The following is a 23,934-nucleotide window of genomic DNA, read 5'->3' as shown; positions in this document are numbered from 1 at the left end:
GTTTATACATTTCTTGCACCTGTACCAATCTTATTATGTTGAATTCATTACTTTTTGTTATCCATTTCTTTTATTTACTAAAAAATATATATTTGAAGGGGTAAAACATGATAGTGAAACAAACTTTTAGGTGAATGCTGGGCTTTCAAAATGACATTTTCAGCACTACAGTAATTAAGTTAAACCTTTTACAATAAAACTTAAGCAGCCCATGTGTTAACGTGCAGACTATAAAGGTGTCTATGATTGTACTGAAAACAGGAAGAGTTTTAGAGATGTTTTTACGTCAGTGGGTCATTCACAACCTCATCTCACATCAGACTTAATGCCGTGAAAAGATAATTGAGATGTTAAGGTCATTTGTAGTTGCCAATATTTTAAATATTGTTTGAGACCAAAGTTTTGAATGATAACGACAAGAAACATATCTAAAGAAGTTCTTAACTTATTATATTTCTTCAAAAAAGTTTGACAATGTTAGAGACAAAGCAATATTTAACTTGACAATACAAACATGTCTTGTCACAATGTGAACTTCCAAGTTCTGAAAACTTGTAATTGCTTCAACTGAGATTCTAACAAGCTGCACAAATATAATAATGTTTGTTATAGAAGGTACACAGGCAAATATTGAATTGATTGATTATTTAATTATTTTCAGTAAAACATTTCCTGTGGAGCGAAGCTACCTGGAGATTCAATCAAAAACAATTTTAGGTAACGGCCTGTTTTTAAGAATAAAAGGTAACCTATTCAGTAAGCACCAAACATCTATGTTTCAGTATTACCCAGCATTCAGTGGTGCTAAGATTACTCAGACATTGCTATTACACAATCAGTAGCTTCATTAAATACAAAATCAGAGCCAGTTTACATTCGGTGACCTCATCTGTCTCTAAGGAGGCCATGAACACTGAGTTGAGGTTAGTGATTAAAGGTGTCATTTCACCTGGTGACCTCGGAGGTCAAAAGAATTCTGGATAAATTACCTTGCAGAAGGCCAGTCCTATAACGAGTGTCTCAGAAAGAACCACAAGGTTGATTGAAAAATGGATATTTGCATACAAGCCATTGAGCAGGGGGCTAGCAGAGCAGCACACCCTGGCTCTCAGCTCGGGTGGAGGTGGCAACGCTGGAAAGGAACGAGTCCTCATTAGGAAGAGAAGCATAATTTTCTGAAGCTTAGAGTACCCTCTCCCTCTCTCTACTTATATACACACACACACAATACAGATGACACTAGTTGCAAACATAACTAAGACCTAAATAACTAAACTAACATGTGCTATGTGTTTGAGTTGAAAGAAGGAATAAATATTACATATGCTGCTAGATTGTTGATGAACTGTCCAATAAAGACGAGGCAGAGAGGGGGGGGGGGGGGGGGGGGGGGGGGAGCAGGGTTTTTTTTGCTGACGAACAGCAAATTATTTTTCTCATAGATTTAAAAACTGAGACCTCGCACACACAGCACGATGCAGGAATGCTAATGTCCCTGGCATTTTTGAAACTGCTGTTATCTTCCTGGCACTGCACATTAGCTAGAGATATGGTTTCCCTGGTGCTAATTTACCCCTATAAGGCAGGCGCTGGAGGTTAGAATCAAAACTTAATGGAAGCTCTAATTTGACCAAAAGTTCATTCCCGTCAGGGAAATTAAAAGCTGCTAATTAGGGATTACAACCTGCTTTATGAATTGCAAATGCCAAGTCAAAAGCTATTAGAGATATAAGGAAGTTGTGACAATGCTACAAGTTAACTTTCTTTCATTAGACAGGATTAAAGTCGACAGATACGAGAAGTAGAGAGCTTGATGTTCTAATTTACATTACTCTTGATCAAATAAAAAAAAAAACACCATAGATTTAAATTGTATTATCTACGGTCTCTCTGGTTTCTTCAATCATAACCCAGAATGCTTTTAACAGCAGTCAGGGCTCACAGGGAATACACTTCCTGGTATTAGACCAATTTCAACATGAGGAATCCATCTTTCAGGGCACACTTGCTTTTTCACTTCATAAAGAAAGACCTTGGGCTATATATATTATTATCTTCACTACATAATTTAACTCTTTGCAATGTGCTCAGCAGCACTGTCACCATACTGCTTGCCTATACTTTCCTTGCATCGCTCTCATTTGCTATCTGAGGAATACAAAATTCATTCCCATGCTTTCTGCCTCCCTGACAGTCCTGTTCCTGGCCCTGTCATTGACTGTCACCTGTGACACCGCCGTCTACGCAAGACGGCTCGTTTTTCCCCTTGCAACACGTGGTAAATGAGCACCACTGCTTCTTCTTTGTCGCATTCCCCCTCACACACTTTTTTTTTTACACACCTGCAGCCCTCTCTTCTCCCTGTTGTGTGTAGATCCTGCCATTGACAGGCACTAGGGGGGGATTTCAGAGTTCTATCAAAGCTGCAACTCGAAAACCTGAGTGACTTTGAGGATGTGCGTATACTACAGAAAGGAAGAGATATAGAGAGAGTGAATGAGAAACAGAGAACAGAGTAAAGGTATATGGATAAAGACATGGATGGATAGATAGGTAGTTAGTGAGAAAGAGAGTAAAAGTTTGTTGTATCTAAATCAGCAAGTGGAGCAGGTGTTGCAGGGCAGATCTCTTCCTCCGGGCAAACTGATTTTTATAATAACATAAAAACAAACAAGTCACCCCAAAGAAACACGTTTTATCGAGCCAAACGCATGCTGTTGCTAACTGCTGCACTAAATAATCCACCAAATGTGATATGAGGTATGTGTTCAACTCTCTCAGTTAAATTGTCTTTGACCATTACTATTTGTTTCCTGCAAATACAACTCTTGGTAATGAATCTATGTAAGTTTAATTCTGCCACTGAAGCAGTTCCTCACTTTTTCCTTGTTTAACAGCAGTGCTAAAAGCTGCTTGTTCCCATACAATATGCACCTGAAGAAAGCTATGTCTTCAAAGATACTCCACTTCCTGGCACACCATTAATATTCTCTACACTCTCCTCTATAAGAATACCCCCTTCCCCCTCCTCCATCCTTATCCCCACTTCAACTCCACGTCTCTGCCTTTACATCACTTATAACTCCTTCCTACATCTCCCTTTTTTGCACTTCCCTCCCCCAAACTGACTTCCTTCCTCTTTGTTATTTTTTTGTCCTAACTTTTTTCTCTCCAGGGAAGTGGCACAGAATCCCTTTAAATGCTGCAAAAGCAAATCTATTTATCATAACCATCTATCTCTTACTGTACGTATACTTTATGCTATACTGAAAGACACACCTACACACACAGACTGCAGAGAAAAAGGGAAATATGGCTCCTCTCATGTGAACCTACACTGTACTAGAAAGATAAGTGCATGAGCAATGAGTAAAAGGATTTCTAAATAATGATAGAGCATATGTGATTCCATCTTTCAGTCGAGCAATAAATTAAAAGGAAGGTAAAATGGGCGGTAGGGCCCACTCTCCTCCCACGCACGGCAATGCGGATGAGCGAAGCGGTCTTCGGGGACTTCCCATTGACTCCACACAAGGTGAGTATGGAGCAGGAACAGAAGGCTGAGCAAAAACACTTCAAATGACACGGCTGGAAGACAGAGAGGACTGCTGCTCTGCCAGGCAAATGCAACGGAAAGAAAACACAGGTGCATCGAAGGGACTAAAAGACACAGACCTATACAGCGAGACACAATCATTACTCTGCGTTCACCTACAATCAATCAATCAAGCATGTAGAGTATGCATGCACACTCAGATAACCCAGACACAATGAGACATGAAAACACCTTAAGAGTCACCTAATAAACACACACACACACACACACACACACACACACACACACACACACACACACACACACACACACACACACACACACACACACACACACACACACACACACACACACACACACACACACACACACACACACACACACACACACACACACACACACACAGCTCAGCATGACATTGATATTCGATACACCCACACGCAGCATGGTGAGGATCTGGACTCCTCTCAGTGTATCTCCCTTTTACACACTATATTCTGGACTAGACACAGCAGCCATACCATGCAGCATTATACAGGTTGCAACCATCACATAATGAACCCAAAATGTCAAGCATATACATAAGGACACAAACATTTTTTAATTTACGGTTAATTTGGTCTTTTGCTTTTTACTAATTAGACCTTCAACACACCATAATTACAACTCAGTTACTAGCTGCTACCAGCTACCACCAACAAGCTCTACTCCTGCCTATTTAAACACAGATTTATGTTGTTTGCTATGTATTATCAAAGTGAGCGAGGTGTATTGTATACTTTTTAATGTATATACTTTTAACCAAAACAGTGGTCCATTATAATAAAGATATTGCTATTGAATGAATGCAAAACTTGAAGAAAAAAATTAAATTGTTATCACTGTATTGAAAGGGTTATGATAACAAGCACCCTTTCTCGTCCCTCCTCAAACCACCCCCGTCAGCTGTAACAAATGCAAATAAACGACTGCACTGTAGCGCTGCTTCTCTTACTAACTCTACACACAGATCCAGAGAGAGGAGGTAGGGGAGAGGAGGGGAAAGGAACACCCCCCATTGATGGAGGATGTAAGTAGTGTGAGATGAGTCACGTATTGTCCACATAAATCAATTGGTGAGAACACCAGGAAGCAAAAGAAATGCACGTGTGTGAGTAGAGAGACATGATTATGCATGTGCCGTAGCTCATGTATTAACCATAACTGAATTTACACATCAAGGCAGCAAATGAATTCCAAATAGATTTTTGATGGAGACCAACACGAGACCTGATTAAATGATGAGGTTGAAGATATGGAAACATGGAGAGAAAGAAAGGAGCATGGTGCCAATGACAGAGCTGTACTCTGATCCGCTGACTTTGTATAAAATATTCAGAGTTTGAGCGCACCATGGCAAAAATGACCCTTTTTAAAACATTACAAATGTCCCACCCCTACTGCTTTCCTGTACCAAATTGTCTCCCATGAAATCAAGGGAAGGACCAAAGCAATATTCTAATTTCTAGATTTGAAAGCTGTATTTACATGTATTTTGTGAGTTAGCCTTACTACAACCTTTTGATTGTTATCTGTTAAACACACATCCTGGTTAGCTAAAGATCCAAACGTAGTATATACACATCGGTCGAGCAGCAGCTAGCTTATCCTAAAAATAAATCAGATACTTAAGTAGATAAATACATATATCTTTAAGTAAATCCCCAGGGCCAGTGTAAAAAGTTTGGAAGTGTAAATTCAAGAATGCAAACCGGACAAATTGGCCAGCGCTCTGTTACAAACCCAAAATGTTCTAGTTTTGGTGCCGTTTTCTTTGAGAGTTACTCTGCCAGTCTTTGGTTGACTCTGCCTCTTTTCACCACAAAAAGCACATGGACTTTCTAGCAAACACACAACATGTGCAGTCGTGCATCTTTCCAAGTTTACTGAAATGTTTCTATTTCATGATGCTGCCACGGCTTCGCAGTAAATTACAAACGGCCTTTCATAAGTTAACAAAATATTTGATACTTATATGTCATATTGCTAATTACTTTTATAAGTTGGACTTGGACAGGTGGCATCTTTGTAATTCCTAGAATGTGTCATGATAGCAATTGTCTGTTATGCAGGTTTGCATTAAATCTATAGAGTTCATTCACTGGACCAAACGTGGTTCAAATAGCCCTTATGTATATGTAATGTTCGTCGTCTTATCTTTTCCGAATTATTTTGTAGCACAGACTTGGTTTTCTGTTCTCAGTATTATTTGTTTTCCCTCTGTGCCCCCCTAGAATAATACCGCTAATGGGCTCATTTGACCCCTCTCTAGACCATCCTGGCTCAATCACTTATGTGTACAGGTCATTCTGTATAGTTTACAACAACAGGTACATGCTCTCTCCAAATAAATGCTTCATTAAATCACTTTTTTGCTAGCCCACCAGGCAAGAGTATTTAAATACCTGGAAATATTTTAAGCAGCACAGCCCTCCAGCTTCCTCACAAGAACATAACTTTCTTTTTTTGCCAGTAGGTAGCTTCCCGTCCGATCCACTTACATCACACTTTCAAGCTCTAAAGACTTTGCTATCATATTTGTAATGGAGCAGTTTCGCTTGAAGATGTACTGATTTTAAATGTTCCCTCTAACAATATAAGAGGGATATATTAAGCCGCTGGAAGTGGCGGCTGCTACTGAAGGGTCAAATTACCTTTTGTCATTCCAGATGCAGAGCACTAGAGAGAGATTTCAATTTTCTTCAAATATTCTCATTACAGAGACAACGTCTGCCAAAGGGTCTCAGGCCTTCATATAATTACATCCTCAAAAGGAAAAATCTCAATTATAACAGAATACCTAATTATTACGCTGCCCATATTCCAAATTGCCCTCGCATGAAAGGAAAACTGGAGCCGTATCCTCCACTAAGCTGTGCGGACAGTTTCCACTCCTCGTAACACCGCTGTTGTTAAGCACCCAAGAGCATTAGAGGGAAGACCTGTCACAGCTCAAGACCTGAAGGGAATGAACAGAGAACAAGATATGACAGAGCACAAACCTGTGTCCGCTCTTGCTGCCTTTTTCATGAAGGGACACTGATAACTCTGAGGGCGCTGGTCGGTGCAAAATTCCTCCTCATTTGCCATGCTTCAGAAGAGGCCTCCTGCCTCAATAACAAAACAAATTATTTTGACCCACTGCTGTGGCTTCCAAATAATTTTCCAGGCCATGTAGTATAACAAGGCCCATTTCCCAAATAATCAAACACCAGCCAGTGTCCATCCACCTATCAACAGCTTTGATCTTTTCCTACATGGCAGCCATTTCCATCATAGCAGGAATGTAATTTCCCAGTGGGTAACGGGCACTGCGGTGCAGACTCCCAGTGTAATGTACTGTGGAGCCACCATTCGGAAGTTGGAAAGCCTTCTTTGTAGAAAGCATTTGCATTCAAATCATTGAGTCTGAAATTGGTTCTACCTGGCTGGGATCAGGTCTATCTCCTGTGGGTTCCCACTGCCAGTTAAGTGCCGTTTTATATAACCTTGGAGGGTAAGGAATGCTAATCGCTTTTGATGGCGCTTCAAGGGCCTACCTATGTTTTTCTTTGGACTCCTCCTAAGAAAGCAAGCCCAGCCCTCACCTGGGTAGCTCTAGATGAGTCCCATGGCACTTTCCCATCATGGCCCATGAACGGGCTATTATGGCCCACCAAACCTGCCAGTTTCTCACAATAATGAAAGTAAGCAGGTTTACGTTCCCCCAGACCTCTAGAGGAACTAGATAGGATAACGAATTGGAAACACCAAGAGGGGACACTTTATTGTGACATAATATCATCTTTAAAAATATTTTTCTTCCGGTGGACATCAATTAAATCTAATGTTGATTAAGTGCCTCCTCCTGAGGTTTTATTTGTATCCTAATCCGTTTTTTTTTATTTAACTCACATTCAGTGCGCCTTAGATTTAAATCAAAAGCAACAGCCCTTTGAATGAACCTCTGTGCGTGTTTCTTCTGTCTTTTGTTTCACTGTAAATGTAGAGAATTCGTAACAACCCACCTCAAATATAAACAACAGCAGTGGTGTGCACTACTTTTATTTTATACTTAGCTTGCTATAAATGGTTAAGCAGGTGAACACTGAGACACTTTTAAAAAATATACACTGTATACCAATTCTCTCACCTAACCTTTGAATTCATGAGGCAGACAGAATTCAAATGTATACTGTGAAGAAAACCTTTCATTTTTATGTTGTGGTGGAGTAACAACTTTTTCTTTAACCCGTGCTCAGCTTTATGTTATTTAACCTTAGTCTTCTCTGAATCAGCCACTTTACCAAGACCTTGTTCAGTAGACATAGTCAAGGCCTCCATGGAGCATGGACCCGGAGCAATGACTGACAAGCCCATAATAATCAATTCTCTAGCATGCTGTTCCAAGGCAGTACTTCATCTGATCTTCCCGAGCCAAGCTCCGAATACTTCAAGGAAATTTACTGACACCATGAAATCCAATTAAAAATGCATTTGGACATTGATCACCTGATGCTCCCAGATTGATTGATGCTCAAAAAGCAACCTTGTAGTGTTTTTGTGCAGCCGGGGTCCATTCATCTCGCCATACCATATAAATATATTGATTCGCTCGCCCACTCTTGGATCCATACGAAGCATTAAACATCCTTTCAGCATTTCTTCCTCCATTTATTAGACTCATAGCAGATTCTTCACAGCTAAAAATGGCCAGCACAACGATTAGCAGACCAATAAGCTTTGAGACACCACTGCAGATCTTAGATATAATGAAGCCAGGTGATAATGTCAAGTTAACTATCCATTTAAGAGCCCTCTTCATCAAAGTAATCTTCTGGATGTCTGAGCCTGATAAAGAATATAAAGCAATCAAATATTCACAAACAACTTGAATAGTTGGAGAGAGGAATACTTCATCACAGACGGTGAGACATGTTTAATTCAAAAACGTATAAAAGGTCAATTTGCACTTTTCAATCAGTGGTATTCACACATTCTCATTAAACACAACTGCAACCAGGGGAAAAACGACACACTACCTAATGCTGTTTATGTGGCAAAATGAATGTGATAGAACAGATTCAATGGCAGTGAAAAAGGCGCATTTCTATGCAAAATTGCCAAGACATCCCCGAGACGGCGCTGCGAGCAGACGGAAGTGAATGTAATCGGGTAGCAAATCAGTTCTTCTCCTGTATGCACCATGTACGGCGTGTTGCGCAGGTCAGAATGGCAGGTGAATGGCGGGTGCTATTGTGTCTGAGCATCGGTCCACATGAATGACCTGGCCTGTGTCCACATTAGCACGGATCAACTCCTGTGGGTATCATCTCATCAGGAAACAGCAGCTGCAACACATTCGGCCAAATAACCTCACTTCCATATCCGGTGCAGCCCTGCGCCCTATTTCACCCTTCCTCACTTCAGGCAGCCTCTATCAATGTTTCTCTTGCTTTCCTACTCTGAAAGACTGATCTGGTTTCCACCTTTCCAGCTTGTTCTCCTCCAATCTCTCTATTACGCCCACCTCTTCCCTACAGTAATGTTCTTCACACTTTGCATCCTTTCCCTCCAACTATTTTCTGATTTTTGCCATCACCTCCTCCATCACTCACTCTTCTTTCTTCATTTCACAGTAACAATTCCCTATACTGCTAAACTAAATCTATCCATCTACAAAAACGTTCCCTGAAGGGTGTCAGGGTTCTCCTTTGCACCACTGGGAACCACCTCCAACTCTATCTAGGTCTGCAGTCACCCACACAGGCCGACCTGGCAGTTAATGAGCGTGTTGAGTAAGATGGCACCTTGACTCAAGATTACTCTGTACCTCGAACTCTAGGGTAGGCTATTTGTCAAGGTGATAATTTATTTTGTAGCACCACATATGGTGTGACGATGATTGGGTTGTTTTTTCTTCATGTGGTGTAGGAGCATGACAGCCACAATATCAGGTCTAAATCAGGGTCATAATGTGAAGCGTGAAACACATAGAGGTGTAAGTCACCGTGGATCATTTCATGCCGAACAAACAAATAAATCGCGATTCTTCCCACGTCATTGGCCAATGCTTTTTAATCTGGTGTCCTGCTAGGATGTAAGCATCCGCGGACACCCTGTGTGACATATGGAAGATGTGGGAGAGTAAATGAAAGCTGCTGATGTTTTGATCATGCTGAAATGTGGTTCCCGATTATGGAGATGCGGCCTGTCAAACCAGCGAGCCCAAACACCTGATGGGAAGAGGTGATGGGAGCATGGGACGCTGCGTGTGGGTAGGCGAGGCTACCGCAGTGCACCGCTGCTCCCGCGTGTTCTCAAGATGTTCCACATCTCCCCCCACTAATTGGCAGATGGCCTCAGATGCGAGATGATTCAATGGCCTGCGTGTGTGTTTTTTCCTGCCTCAGTCAGCCATTAGCAGGGACATCTGTAACGAGTTGGCCAGGCGCACTGCTGAGAGCGGAAGCTGAGAGCAACACTTCTCTAATGGGGGGTACTGCGATCGTGACGGATTTGGGCAGTAATCAAAGCACTCCGAGCTATTTCTTTGGGTTACGGTAATCGAGACATCTTGCTTCAAATTGTCCAAGGCAAAGGAAAAAAGCTTTTAAAACATCATCTGATGTTGTTTACCAAGAAAAGCTTCAAAGAATCAGACCGCAAGGTACTGCTTGGTATCAACTGTGTGACAATCCCCTATTGACTTTCAATACACCAGAGCAAGACATTTCGCTGCGCATTATCATAAAAAGCCATTTTCATGGCTTTGGCACAAACAGCTTGGCTTCCATGATACGATTTCTTGCAGCTGTGCCATAACCATCTGTGCTGAATGCTGTGCTCAAGGGTAAAACATTAGGGGCCCAACCAGAGTTTGGCCCTAAAGGCCTTTGGTGTCTGGCTTTCTACTCCTGCCTTCATTTCTTACAGTCCCTCCTGAATTTGTCTCCATAACCAGAGCTGGATGAGGGAAAGGGCTGCATCGTTGCATCGAAGGCCTTCAGCTGGTTTTCTATGTCCACAGTGTGGTGGAAAAGTGGCCCGGGCCTAAGGCCTTTTAATTCTTGAAGGCCATCAGTATTCTTGCCATAGCCTCTGAGGATTTGTCTGCTACCTGCAACTGGGTCAATTTTTGCATTATTTTAGAGATTTGTATCCCACTGTGGGGAAAAGGAAAAGTTTTGCACATACAGTACAGGCATGTAGACCCACGCCTGCACTTCCCAACCTCTTTGCCTTTGTTTCGCACAGAGTACACACTATGCACACTATATTCATTAAGTTGAAACCCTATTCTTCACATGCATGTCAATTTAAACCCACAAAATGTGCTAACATTGTAATAAATGACTACACTAAGCAACCGTTTCCACACTGTGAAAATCATTTTAGAACAGACAGCGAAAGACTAATTAAAATTGATAGATAGGACTAATTCTGATTTTGACAATCATAAATACCTGTGCACTTTAGGATCGTTTAAATGCATCAGTTAATAAACCACTTCTCTATTCACGTCACACTTATGGGATAAGCCGGAGTCATAAATCTAAAATATTTCAATATTTGACTCTGCTTTTTGCACATTAACATTAATGAGGAAGTGACTGAGCTGCAACAGCATCTTGACTTTTCCTTCAGGTTTGATAGAATTTTTTCCTCACTGTTGAAAAAATCTTCAAATATTTAAAATACGCCAAAATACATCCACGTATATTTAAATGGCTTTTATACAATTTCTTATTTTAATCATCTTCTGTATATGTACTCTCAACTCAGAGTCTGGGAGGTGAAATGGGGCGCAGGAGCAGATGGGGGGGCGGTAATGATATGCAGGAAAAAGGGAATTGAGGGGGACAGGCCGGCTGGTGAGACGCAGCAGAAAAATAAGAAAGGGAAGAAAAAATAACCAAGTATGAGATACAGAGAGGCGGTAGGAGAGAACTGTGTCTGAGGTGCATACAAATGGACAGGGGAGGAACACAGATAGAGGAGGAGGGTGAATGGGGGTGCAAAGAGGGAGAGGTTGTGTGAGGAAAGGAGATGTGAGAAAGATGGTTTCACTGTTGGCTAATGAGAAGACAAAGGCAGTAGAATCCACATCGATCTCTGCCCCACAGCGACGTGGCTTTATAGCTCACAGGTAGACAGAGATAGGAGAGCAAGGAGAAGCTTACCTGAGGTAAGCAACCTTGCTGTTGTAGAAGGAATCCGAGTCCAAGGATATGTGTGTGTGTGTGTGTGTGTGTGTGTGTGTGTGTGTGTGTGTGTGTGTGTGTGTGTGTGTGTGTGTCAAGCATACTTATTTATAGTAAGTGTATACTCAAGCAAATGTATGGAAGTTAGAGCTGGATGTGGAGGGTGCAAAAAAGTACATTTTACCAACCAAATGCTGGCTATAGATTTGCATTACTTACCAGCCAAATAAAAACAATGTTAATCTTTTCAGTGGCCATTAGATTTCACATACAAGGTGCACCATTATGTATTTTTGAGGCAGGTAAGGTGACAATATCACAACACAAAGTGAAAGCATGGTAAATGAAAAGAGGTCTTCCTAAATGTCTCATTATTGTGAAGCAGGAGAAAGATTGAATGTAAGATGGAAATCAAACATGTACTGTAACCCCTCTATAGCAGGGCGCAGATAAAGAAGACTGTAGATGCATCACACTGATTTTATAATTACACGAAAAACAGAAGTCAGAGGATCGAAATGATTTTGGATATAAAAAATAAGCATTAATGAAAGTATTGAAGGTTATCAAATTGTCTGTCTTATGTTAAACCTAGGGGAATAATTGGCTTAGTGTTGGTGTGTCGGTGGTTTAAGGTCTTAATGCTGAACACAAAAGAAACGCTGCAGAGGATGACCACTCTCTTTGAAAACAAGTTATCAGCGCAGGTGCGCAACAACAAAGAGCAACACAAGTTAATCTGCTCCTAAACACAATGCTGCAGAAGGCCACTTACAGGAGGTTTGAGCTGTTCCAGTACACCGCATGCCGGTCGTTGGCTCTCGACAGGTGCAAGTTAGTAAACGCCAGCGTGAAGAGGCTGAGAGAAAACGTTGCGAGAGCCATAATCCCTCCGGTGCTCGTCCAGCCCTGGTTCCCCTCTTCCTTCTGTCCCAGGTGGCGTCTCGTTCACAACATCCCGGCGGTCAGAAAACGCCTTTTCAAGTTCCCGGTTACCTTAACAACTGGGTGAATCAGGGTGACTTCAACTCGAATCCCATTGCGACGAGACCCATTTACACATCTTCACTTGGACTTCTCTCCCTGCGCACTTTCAAGTCACTCCTTGTTAGGTTGGGCAGCTCTGCTTTCATTAGAGAAGAACACAGGCATGCTACAGATAAGGCAATTGTGACAGCTGACAGATGAGATCGGTGATTACTGCGCTTTGCACAGCTTTAAAGCCGCTGGATTTCCGAGAAATTCTTGTGTGACTTGCGCTCCTCTCACAAGCAGCAGCAGCAGCCACACGCTGCTCACACACCGCCACAAACCCGCTGCAAACCCGCCCTCTGACGGCCGAGAGCTGCTGCTGCCCCGCCCCCTCAAAACATGCACTGTGAGTGTGTTGAAGTGTGTGTCCACAACATATTTTCTCATAGAAAGAGAAGAAATAATTCGGAAAATATTGTTTTGACTGCATGGACAATTGTTGAAAGATCCATTTTTTTATATTAGGCTTTAGGTTTAAGTAATTCATTAGATTAAAAGGTTTTTATGGTTTGTAGAGGATAAGATTTAAAATTAAAAGGTGAGTTTTACAATCATTTTAACCAAAGAAGATAAAATACTGCACTTGTAAATCAACTACTTTTATATAGAGCTTTTTTCATTCTATGCAATCACTCAATTCACACACATTCTGCCATCAAGATCAATTTGGGGTTCAGTATCTTGCCAAAGGACATTTCAACAGGCTGACTGCAGGGGCTGGGGATCAAACCATGCAACGACCCTTCAATTTGTGGAGGACCACTGTAATTGCTGAGCCAAAGTCCCCCATGTAACATCTAAAAAACTATTTTTTAATCTAAAAGAAGGCTATAGGTACATGTACACTTCACACCTTACTTTTAGATTATACTGAGGACACTTAAAAGACATAAACCCTCACCATCAGTAAAATGACTCATTATCACATGTTTAATCATGATCATAGCTGATTATAAAGACAAGGCTCAAATGTCTGCCAAAACCCTGGAGAAAATGAAGCTGATGATATACAAAGGTTTTATAAATAAAGGGAAAAGTGGTGATGGCGCTGTCTTATTCTAAGAACAGAATACCCAATAATGGCATAACTCCTGTTTGTGAAACAGCAAACTACAATTTGGTAAATTGTTTATGTCCTTTGGCCAAATCACCTAAATAGGACTTTATAAAATTCTCCAATATGAGCCTTTTACTGTGCAGGACTTGCTTTCCATCATAGTGTTTACAGTATGTTTCACATATGGTTGCACTTTCACAGACAAAACATGCACTTTTGTAGCAGCTATGATCTAGGCAAAGCCCTATGAGGCTATACAAAAGTAAGTGTGTTTCTGTGTGGTATCTTTTGTTTGCTGGCTCTTTTTTTAAGGAGCATGTATCATTGATGTCTTTGGAGAGAAAGATTTTGGAGAAATTAGGTTATTTCAGATTCACTATTCAGCATAAGTGAAGGGTTAAAGCAAGCGCTAGAATTCTGATTATTATAAGAAAATGAATACAGTCAGCGGAAGGCCATCACAAGCATGGTAATAACACACGTGTGGGAGTAATTATGTGTGTGTACATGTGTGTGTTTCACAGGGAAATAGAGACTGAGGGAGAGTGCATGAACATTTGGAGACTTTAATTAACCTGTTTAATTTTGCCTGTGGTGGTTTAACCACTCTATCTAGCCTAACGTCAGCCTGCAGTATTAATGGCTCAGTTAATTCCAAATATTAAGCATTAGCCTCGGTTTGATTAACTCTGCCAATTTCATATCTCATAATAGTGTCCTTTTTAGAGGGGATATCAGGGATATTCACACCCATAAACGTGGTCGTAGATGATGTTGGTGAAACTTTAGCTGAGGGATCCGAACATTAATCTGCCTGACCTCTAATGATGAATGGATGTTCATTACTCTCCTCAGCTGAGTCCCTGAAGGTCATATTCAGACTTTGAGTGAGGTATTCAGAGTCAGTTGTAGATCTGCTACCTACTTTCTTCTCTCATTCATACACACAGTCTGTCTATTTTGCTCTCGTTTGCTCTCACTCACTCGCTGCCTCTCTGTTGTTTTTGTCAGTGATGACGCCTCTCTTGAGTGCCTGCCAGGCATGTTGCCGTGGCGACTGGAGTAAAGGGGCGGATGAAAGAGCAGGTACCATCACTTTTTTTTCTCCTATCAACTCTCCCCCTCTCTGTCCCACCACCTTTCAGTGCAGCTCCGATGGCTGACTCGCCTCCGTCCACTCGAACATTTGTCATCCTTTTGTCGCCTAGCACTCAGAGCGGAAAAGTGCTGCATATAAGGAGGATATTCTTCCATTTCCTCATAAACTGATGATCTCTCTTTTCCTGTTGCGTGCACCATCCACACATTGTCAATGAAAGTGAGATGAAAATCTGGAGAGTGACATTTAATATGTTTCCTGGACCCGTCTCAAGCAGCAGAGGCACAGATGCATATTTATGAGTTGCTTTGTGTGTACAAGTGTGTATCCTGAATAGAGGCTTCCCAGTGTCATAAGTTATTGAACGCAGTTGTTCTTTTGACTTTGTACCATGTGATGCACTGTTTATGTATGCTTGTTTCCTGCTGCAGCTTCTGCAGCAGCACGGCTTGCATTTTGCAGTAGACGTCAGTGCACAATACAGTAGCAGGAACCATGACTTGTTACCTTGAATCTGACTCTGTCTCTGATTAATTCATGAACAGCAGCTACTGTATAGCATTATTGATTATTTAGATAATTTGCTATCATCAATCAGCCTCAACACTTTCATATATTTGTGTTGACTTCATATTGATTTCCTAACTGGCTTTACTCCTGTTGTGAGCAATATTCCAGGGGAAAATGGGCTGGTCTCTATCTCACTGGGATTTCTTTATTCTTCCCCCTGGCTCCTATCTGAGCAATCTCTAATTTCCTACATCCACCTGTTCCTCCTTTTCCTGACGTTTCATTGAGGTGTAATCTCAGCCTTAATGTTAATGGATTAAAATGAAGTTGTCTTGACTGAGTTTAATGTCCGTTTAGGGTGTCAGTAAACAGCAATTTATTTGATTAATCAGGTAATCTACTGAAAAGTAAATGTGACAAAGCCAAACAGCCTTTTTAAAATTGGAGACACATACAAATAAACACCACTGTTAAGAGAAAGAGTTTGTAAAATATATTTTTGGCCTGCGGCCCAAACTAAACAGATTCTTGTATGACACGGTGACCTAACCAACTTCCCTAATCCTCATTTTCTACTTTTTTCATTAGATGTGAATCAATTTAGCATTTAGCATTCCCTTTACTCCACTATGGCACATACAGGTGATTAAGTAGGGAATAAACAAAAACACTAAGGGATAGAAAAGTTAGAGAGTGTTGAAGAAAGACAGGACGAAACAGACAGAGCCTGGGGGCACGGATAGATGGAGGATGGAGGAAGGAACAAATTACAGTGCAGGAATTAAGGGAGGGGTAGAGAAGGTTATAGAAGACTTAACTATAAACTGAGAAACTGAGAAATGCAGGACGGAAAGATGGAAGAGGAGGCATGGAGGCAGTGGCTAAATTGAATGAAGGCCATCAGTGTTTTTTGATAATGCATGGTGCAGAAGAGAGTCCTGGCCTATAAGCTCCAGGTGGGTCTCCATCGTTCTGTAGCCTCAAGTGTGATGCTTAACCCGCCTTGCTTCAGTAAGTACCCAGCTGTGCAAATGGCTAATGTGATTGTGAAGATATAAGCCCAGGATAATGGCATCTGCCAAGCAATCAAGAACAATGTTCCTCAGCATCGTGCTGTGATGGAAAGGGAGCGCTGGGAAATGGATGCTAGGATGAGGGCTGAGCCTTTGGGGAAGCGAGTGATGTGTTGGTAAATGGTCGTAAAGGACGGAATGCTGCAAGAGCGAAGAGATAAACTGAGGACAATCTGTTTAGAGGAACAGTAAGGATTGGAATTAGGAGGAAATGGGCAAATTCTCTTCAAAATAAATATGGTCATCATATGAGGGCTTGGAAAACAGGCAGAATAATGTAAACACTATGCAGTGGGTTGGGCCTGCAAAGCCCTATTATATAATATTAGAGCATATAAAAATAACTTGACTATAACTATACGAGTTGTCGGACCAACGTCTTGAGACAAAAGTGGCGCTGAACATCTGTCATCATACAGTACATACCCTGTTGATGCAAAAAGTGATGAAAAAGCTTAAAAGACAAGTTCAAACTATTCTTTCTTTCTAACCTCACAACTGGCAAATTGTAGTCTTGTACTTGGTGTGTTTGTCAGTTTATGTGTAATGGAAAGTTACAGAAATACAAGTAATCGCCTACATACTGCAAACATACATTTGTGGGAGAAGGCATCCACGTAGCCACCGGTGTGCCCAGATGTGCCATCAAAATCTCAAGCATAAACATAAAAAATGTATGAGTAGAAGAGAATTCCATAAGTGCCGGCTGCTAGTCTTCACACTTAAGCCACGTCGGAATCCTTTGCAATATGTATAAGCTACAATTTGCCATGTGTATACACTTTGAGAACACTAGGCTCTGCTAAGAAACAAAACAACATGATGTTTGAGAAACATGCCAGTTTAATTCTTCAGTGTTTGACAAAGTGGCAAACAACTTATGACAAATCACATTAAGAATTGCATCGATTGCAAGGTACATCCTCAGTGAAGGTGTCAATCAAAAATAAGGTGTAATTATTCTTAACTTCAAAAGATCTGATCAATCAGGAATAGTCCTAAAACAAGAGCTATTTACAGACGGTGGGCTTGAATGCAAAGAGAGCCTTTTTGTACTCCAATAATAATCACATTGCATGGTCTGAATCAAAACAGGAGGCTCATTTAAAATGGTTTTTTTCAGACAAACACAGCCAAAGCCAGATTTTAGAACCGAAGCTGAATTTACTAACCGTTAGACGGTCCTTTCTTTATGCTTTTAGTTACGTGCTCAGCATGTAATCCTATCTAATTTATTATCGTTTGCAAGGCTAAATAATACAGTTTGTTTTTTCTGTGCTTAGCAAGACAAACGGTAGGCTCACTCATCGAGCAAACTTACAATGTTGTGCATTCTTAATTGGGTTGCTGGTTCGCTTCAAACGTAGCTTTAAAAGTAAATAAAAGCCATCTTATTTTTGTGAGATTACCTAAAACTCTAATAAAATAAGAAATTCAATAAAAGCAGATTCAGTACTCATAAGCTCACCCTAATGCACATGATGGCCTTCACTTAGAAGACAGGAGGCAGAGAGAGGGTTAACATAGGTGCAGGTTGGTGTAATTGAATATTATGTTGTGATAGTCAGGAGGTGGTAGGGCACGAGAAACACCAAGAATAGATGCACTTTCAATGGCATGAAATATTGAGGAGAGAAGAGAGAAAACAAGAGCAGAGCAGCATGTGTTTGATAAGCAAACACAAAGAGGAGAACATTATTAGCATGACTGGAAGAGGCATATGTTCCACTGCACCTTCAGGAAGCAGAAACAGAGCAGTGTACTCTTGTTTTCAATGCAACTCATCCAAGGAACGGCTCAGAATAGATATTTTATGATAAAAGCTGTAGTAGCAATGGAAGCATTGATGCTTTCAAAAATGCTTTACTAACAGAGCTCAAGCTAGGCAATGTTTTGCTTTTATTTACTACATTTAAATATCTGCTATGATTAACAGTATTATTATGCAAACAATGATGTGCATAGAGAGACCGAAACTTCAAACTGTTGAACATTTCATTCACACTAGCAAATCAGTGATAATGTTATTTAATATGTAGTAGTGAATATGCATGCCATCTTCTGTCAATATACACTGCTGCCTTCCTAATCAATATGGGTTCATCAAATAAAGACAAAAAACATGCTTACTGTATATTGATCTGACTGATATTGATGCTGTGAAAGCTTATAATAGATCAATACATTGATTGATCAAAATAAAGATAAATCCCTCTCCCCCTAATGATTGAATTCAGGTCAATATGAGCAACGGAAGATATTCTTGTGTTTGTTTCACTTTGTCTGTAAAAACAAATAGACGATGCAAGTACAAGTATTGAACTTGATAACAAGCCGAGAGCAACGACTTATGAGAGAGCACAGAGAATAACTCTTAGCATATTGTTTTATCGGGTAAAAAGAAAAAAATCCCTCACTGAAGTCCTCTGGAGCTCAGAGGATTGGTTTGGTGTGACAAAGCAAACCCCAGATGAGTCAATAACTAGACTCCAATCAGCAGCCTGAACTAATCACAGGACGAGCATCGATTGAGGAAGCAATTGAGGAATTATCCCAATGTAAAAGGACAGTATCATTAGTAAACAGTGTCCCTCTCAGTGGGCCTAATTCACAAATATGTCCATAAAAATACTTATTACACATACATTACACAATTACACAATGTTGTTCTGTCCTCCGTGAGTGGATCATAAATATACTAAAATTAATAGGCGAGTGCAAACTGTTAGGAAACAGCCTACTGCCCTCCCCATTCATAAATTGTATTTATATAAGGAAATAGGGTCATCTGAAAGTGCATCATGTAAGGATTAGACGTCATGTCATAGGAGAGACATAAAAAGGCAAATCATTTGGGAGCAGCAGATCCTAACATGCCAAGTCAATAAAAACAATAAACCCAAAACCGTTGCTTTTCCATGTGGAAATTCTCATATAACCCATTGTAAAATAGGACATGGACAGAGTTGAATATTTTAATTAGTCAATTATTAATGAGTTTGAAAGAGAATTAATCTTATCGCTTTTAACACTTTTTCATAATACATTACTACATCTTTGTCTAGTAAAACTTGTTTTTTTAAATAAGGTTTCAGTGGTATTACTTTGGTCAAACATTGTGTTTACATTTTCTAAAACAGTTGTGCCTTATTATTTGTGTTTCTATGAATGGTTTAACACCATTATTACTTATTTGGTGCGTAAACTACAAAACTTCAGTCAAACATTTTTTATAGTTTTAAGCACAGATTTGTACACAGGTATACTGTTTTTGAGTCAGGCCCATTGTGTCCTCAATGGCATCAAGTCCCTTTGCTTTCCCACTGCCCTAATGAAAAGCTTTGGAGCTGGAGCTGCAGTGGCAGACAGAACTGACTGGCAGAGAGAATCACAGTCAAATGGCAGAGTTAGTCATTGCCATCACAGCCTAAGGGGTTGGCTGTGTCCTGCATGTACAGACTCTATAATGCTCAAGGAGAACGGTTATTATTAGCATGAAACTCGCAATATGTCGTAATAGCTTGTACAGTGCATGTGGTGGAAAACTCTTCAATCTAGGACCACTCAGCCTTGTAATCACTTGTCTCTATTTAGAAACTTTGCTCTCTGTTGTCAAACAATGCTAATCCTATCACTCTGCATGCCCTCATTTATCCATCTATCCTTCATCCAATAATACACAGCCATACTAAACCTGCTGCGTCTTCACATCCACGGCTATTTTTTGCCTCCTCTGTAAATGTTAGGTCGAAAGTTCACTTTGAAATAATGGAGCATGTGACCTTTTTCTCCGCAAGCAGAAGATATTGCTCCTAAGAAATTGGAGCATTTTGGATGAGAGGGTGTTCAGGACGGGGGGGCAGAAACAGCCCTGAGGGAGAAGGAGAAATGTCACAATCACTACCGGAGCAAGGCCTGGTGTGGACATCAACCTTTTAATGTGTGTGCTTTTTGCAGTGGGAAAAAAAGCACTGTGACTGGATCATGGTTTCATATTGGGGACTGGGCTCACAGATGAGGAGGAAGACAAACTGATTATGGAGGATTGATGACACAGTTGGTTCAGTATTAATATATATATATATTCTTATATATTGTCAGGTGTAGCGCAGAATGCAGTGCCGAAGGTCTGCATGCAACAAGTGAATGTAGCTCTGCCTTGTTTCACATGATTATTATAACAGCATCCTGTAATACTGCACTGCCTTACTTTTAAATTTAACCTGCACATAAATCTCAGGTGTATAAGAAGATTAAAGGGTAAATCCAACTTGTCGTATCTGTTAAGAAATTTGGAAAACGCTTCTCTTGCAAAACCACAGAATACAGGGGAAGCAGCCAGGCCTCCAAATAAAATGAATAAACCTACGTTTTTATGGAAATCTTACACTGGCCTCTGAATCCAAATGACAGTAAGTACAGAAAGTATCCCAATATAATAGCTTCTGTAGCTAACTGATCTCATATACAGATCTAAAAAGCAGGAATAAAAACATTAATATTCTTTGACTTCTACAAATACAAAAAGAGTCCAAAAAGATTTTGATGATGTTAGATTTCTTGTTTGCAAAAGTATCCATTTTAACCCAGGTCTGTGTAAAATCCTTATGATATGTCTGTGAATGGTCTGTGTTTCTCTCCTGAAATCAGATCAATCAATGATTCAAGTGTTGGTCCACTGTGTGAAAAAAGGAAACCCTGTCCATCTGTTCAAACGGACGTTACTCCCGGTCGTCTTATATCAGTATCACAGCGACACATGGCAGGATGCCCAGCAGGCCTGTACTTGATGCTCAGGATTTCAATCATGAGTCCAACTAACGCTCAGGTCAGTCATCCCTTTGGCTTTGGACCAATCACAGATACTAATGCCCAGGAAAGCCGTCACGAGGTCACTATGTCAGGCCTAACCATCTTGCACAACCCTCCGCCTGCCGGGCTGAAGGAGCGGACTGACCTAATTAGCTCTGTGAAAAATTGCAGGACAGTCTGGCATGTGGCTGATGTAAATGTCTACTTTAACACACACACACACACACACACACACACACACACAGTGAGGACACAGTCAATGGATGGGTCTCAAATAAAACATATTCAGTTGCTGTGATTCATTGCTTTAGACATATCGGGGTTGTAGGCAACAGTAGACAAGCCATCGTTACTGCAGTCATACCTTACTTCAGCCGCCTTAATTACTGCAATGTACAGTATGTGCCTGCTAAGGATTTCTTCATTTTTTATTAAAAGGCTATTCATCTTCTCTCTTTTGTTCTGCAATCAGCTGCTGTAGTACACTTCAACTTTATGGGAAAAAATGGAAAGTAAAAGCCACAAGTCTCTGCTTTGTGAAATCTATTTAAACTTTTATAACCCAACAATAAATCCTTGTGTTTTGCTCACATATTGGGACTGCTAAATATCAAACAAGCTACCTCCACAGGGCTGACCAAACACCAAGCATTGTAGCTTTTCCTGGCTTAGTATGTTTTATTATATGTTACGCTATCATACATTACCATTTTGTATGATGATTTAAAATAATTAGCTAGCAAGTTTTCCTTACTGGGTTTAATTAGCCAGATGTTGTACACCACACTTTCACGTCACCACATCATGTTGTGCTTTTTATTCCTGAAGCCTTCATCATTACCAATTTAGTATTTTAGTAATGCTTGGAGACTAAAACAGCATCAACCAATCGATCATTCAATCAATCAATCAATCAAAATACTTTAATAATCCCAGGGCGAAATGAGTTGAATCTAGCCGGAACAACTGCAACAGGCTACCAGCCATGGCAGTCAACATGGCGATGTACCCTTAGTCAAGATACAGGTTGTTTGGGAGGGTTAACTGTGTATGTTTCCTGTATAAATCAGTGTGAATTGGAAGTAAAAGTGCTTTAAGGGGTTGTAAAGACTAGAACAGTGCTATATAAATCGATTTACCTCTGCTTCTGCTGTTTATCCCAATGCTTTCAGTTTATCTATGCCTGTATGGCTGGCGGATTTAACAATACAGGTAAAACAACAGCACAAACATGGTTCAAGTTAGGATGTCTCACATCTTTTGTTTTGTCCTTATAATTTCAACGTAGTTCATCCTGACCAACCCTAAGAACATCTTTCCCAACTGGGAGTCACAAAGCAATATCTGCCTCGATTTAAATCCCCTGGTTTTGGCTTCTCCCTGAACACTCTGGATCTTCTTTTGTGTGAACGTCAGTATGAGCCACAGGGGAATCAGCTGATGCTCAGAGAGCTATAAGAGCAAGCCACACAGTCCACTCTGCTGTAAGCACTTATACAAAGGCCAAGTTCAATGCCTTAGAGAAGTATAGTTGTCAGTAGTCCTGTGAGGAGGAGGTAATGAACCAAGCAATCAGTGTTACTCACTCATAGCCCAGTGAAAGTTATACAAGCCTGACCAGGGACTTTGTGTGGAGCTACATCTGTGTTTAAGATACTCTGATACACTCTTTGATGGCCATATTGGAGGACTAGGTCATCCTAGTTTCTTTTTCTGTGCTCTTATGAGCTACTATTTAGAAGGAAAAAAAAGTACTTGTGCACAGATGTTCATCAGTTTCCCTTGTTCTATTTGTGTCTCTACCACGCTGCCAGGTCGAGTTTTTCATAACGGTATGATTTTTCCAAATGTTAATTAAACTTTTGAAAAACTGCACTTAAGCTGCAGGAAAAAAAGAAAGATAAAGAGAGGAAGTAAATGAGAAGGATTTAAAAACCCAGAGGTTCGAAAAAAGAAACCCGTTTAGTTACCTTAATGTTGAAATTCTCTTAATGAGAGAAAGAAAGATGGAAAAGGTAATAGCGCTCTCTCTCGATTTGAGGGTGCCTCATTATTTGTGATGATGTGAATCGCATCGAAGCTGCTTATTATGATCATCAGTGCTCGATAGTAGAGATGGAGGTGATCCACTCCTGGGCTGAGGGCACAGCCGTAGTGTGCTATTGATTTGGCTGTTAAGAGGTGCTTGTGTTACAAAGGGCATGCATCTCAGTCTTCCATTAAGATAATTATGCTTTTCTATCGTTTTTTGCACTCCTCTATTGCCCGCGGAATGAATAAAATAATTAAGATGCTCTTTATGTGTTTTTTGCAGAGCTCAACAAACTAAGCCTCTACGTGCCATGTGCAAGGTGCACAGGTGCTAGAAAGAGAGAAAAATGTTTTCTAAAAGGAGAAATGAAACTGACTATCAGAAACGGCAGGCTGTTGATATTTAATAAGAGTTCCATTAAAGTTTAAATCCACCTTTCGGATGTTTAAAAGAGCATTTCTGTTTTGTTTGGTTCAGGAACTTGATTGAGTGTTTTAAGTTATTAAGATGCTGCCTTGTAGTTCTTCAGCCATATAAAAGC

General features: G+C 40.5%; 1 protein-coding gene across 1 annotated transcript in view; it reads right to left on the bottom strand.

The window, feature by feature from the left end:
• The window catches only part of efna3a (ephrin-A3a), a 54,299-nt gene extending 41,258 nt beyond the window's left edge, over positions 1–13,041 (bottom strand). Inside the window, exon 1 of the mRNA XM_063898618.1 lies at positions 12,554–13,041. Within this exon, the coding sequence (XP_063754688.1) occupies positions 12,554–12,663 (110 nt within the window). The 5' untranslated portion in view covers positions 12,664–13,041. The remainder of the gene's footprint in view (positions 1–12,553) is intronic.
• Between the last annotated feature and the right edge of the window lie 10,893 nt (positions 13,042–23,934).

The sequence above is a fragment of the Eleginops maclovinus genome, chromosome 13 (genome assembly GCF_036324505.1).
Source record: "Eleginops maclovinus isolate JMC-PN-2008 ecotype Puerto Natales chromosome 13, JC_Emac_rtc_rv5, whole genome shotgun sequence".
NCBI classification, from domain to species: Eukaryota; Metazoa; Chordata; class Actinopteri; order Perciformes; family Eleginopidae; genus Eleginops; species Eleginops maclovinus.
The sequence above is the reverse complement of the archived record's forward strand: the minus strand, read 5'-3'. Positions and strand labels throughout refer to the sequence as shown.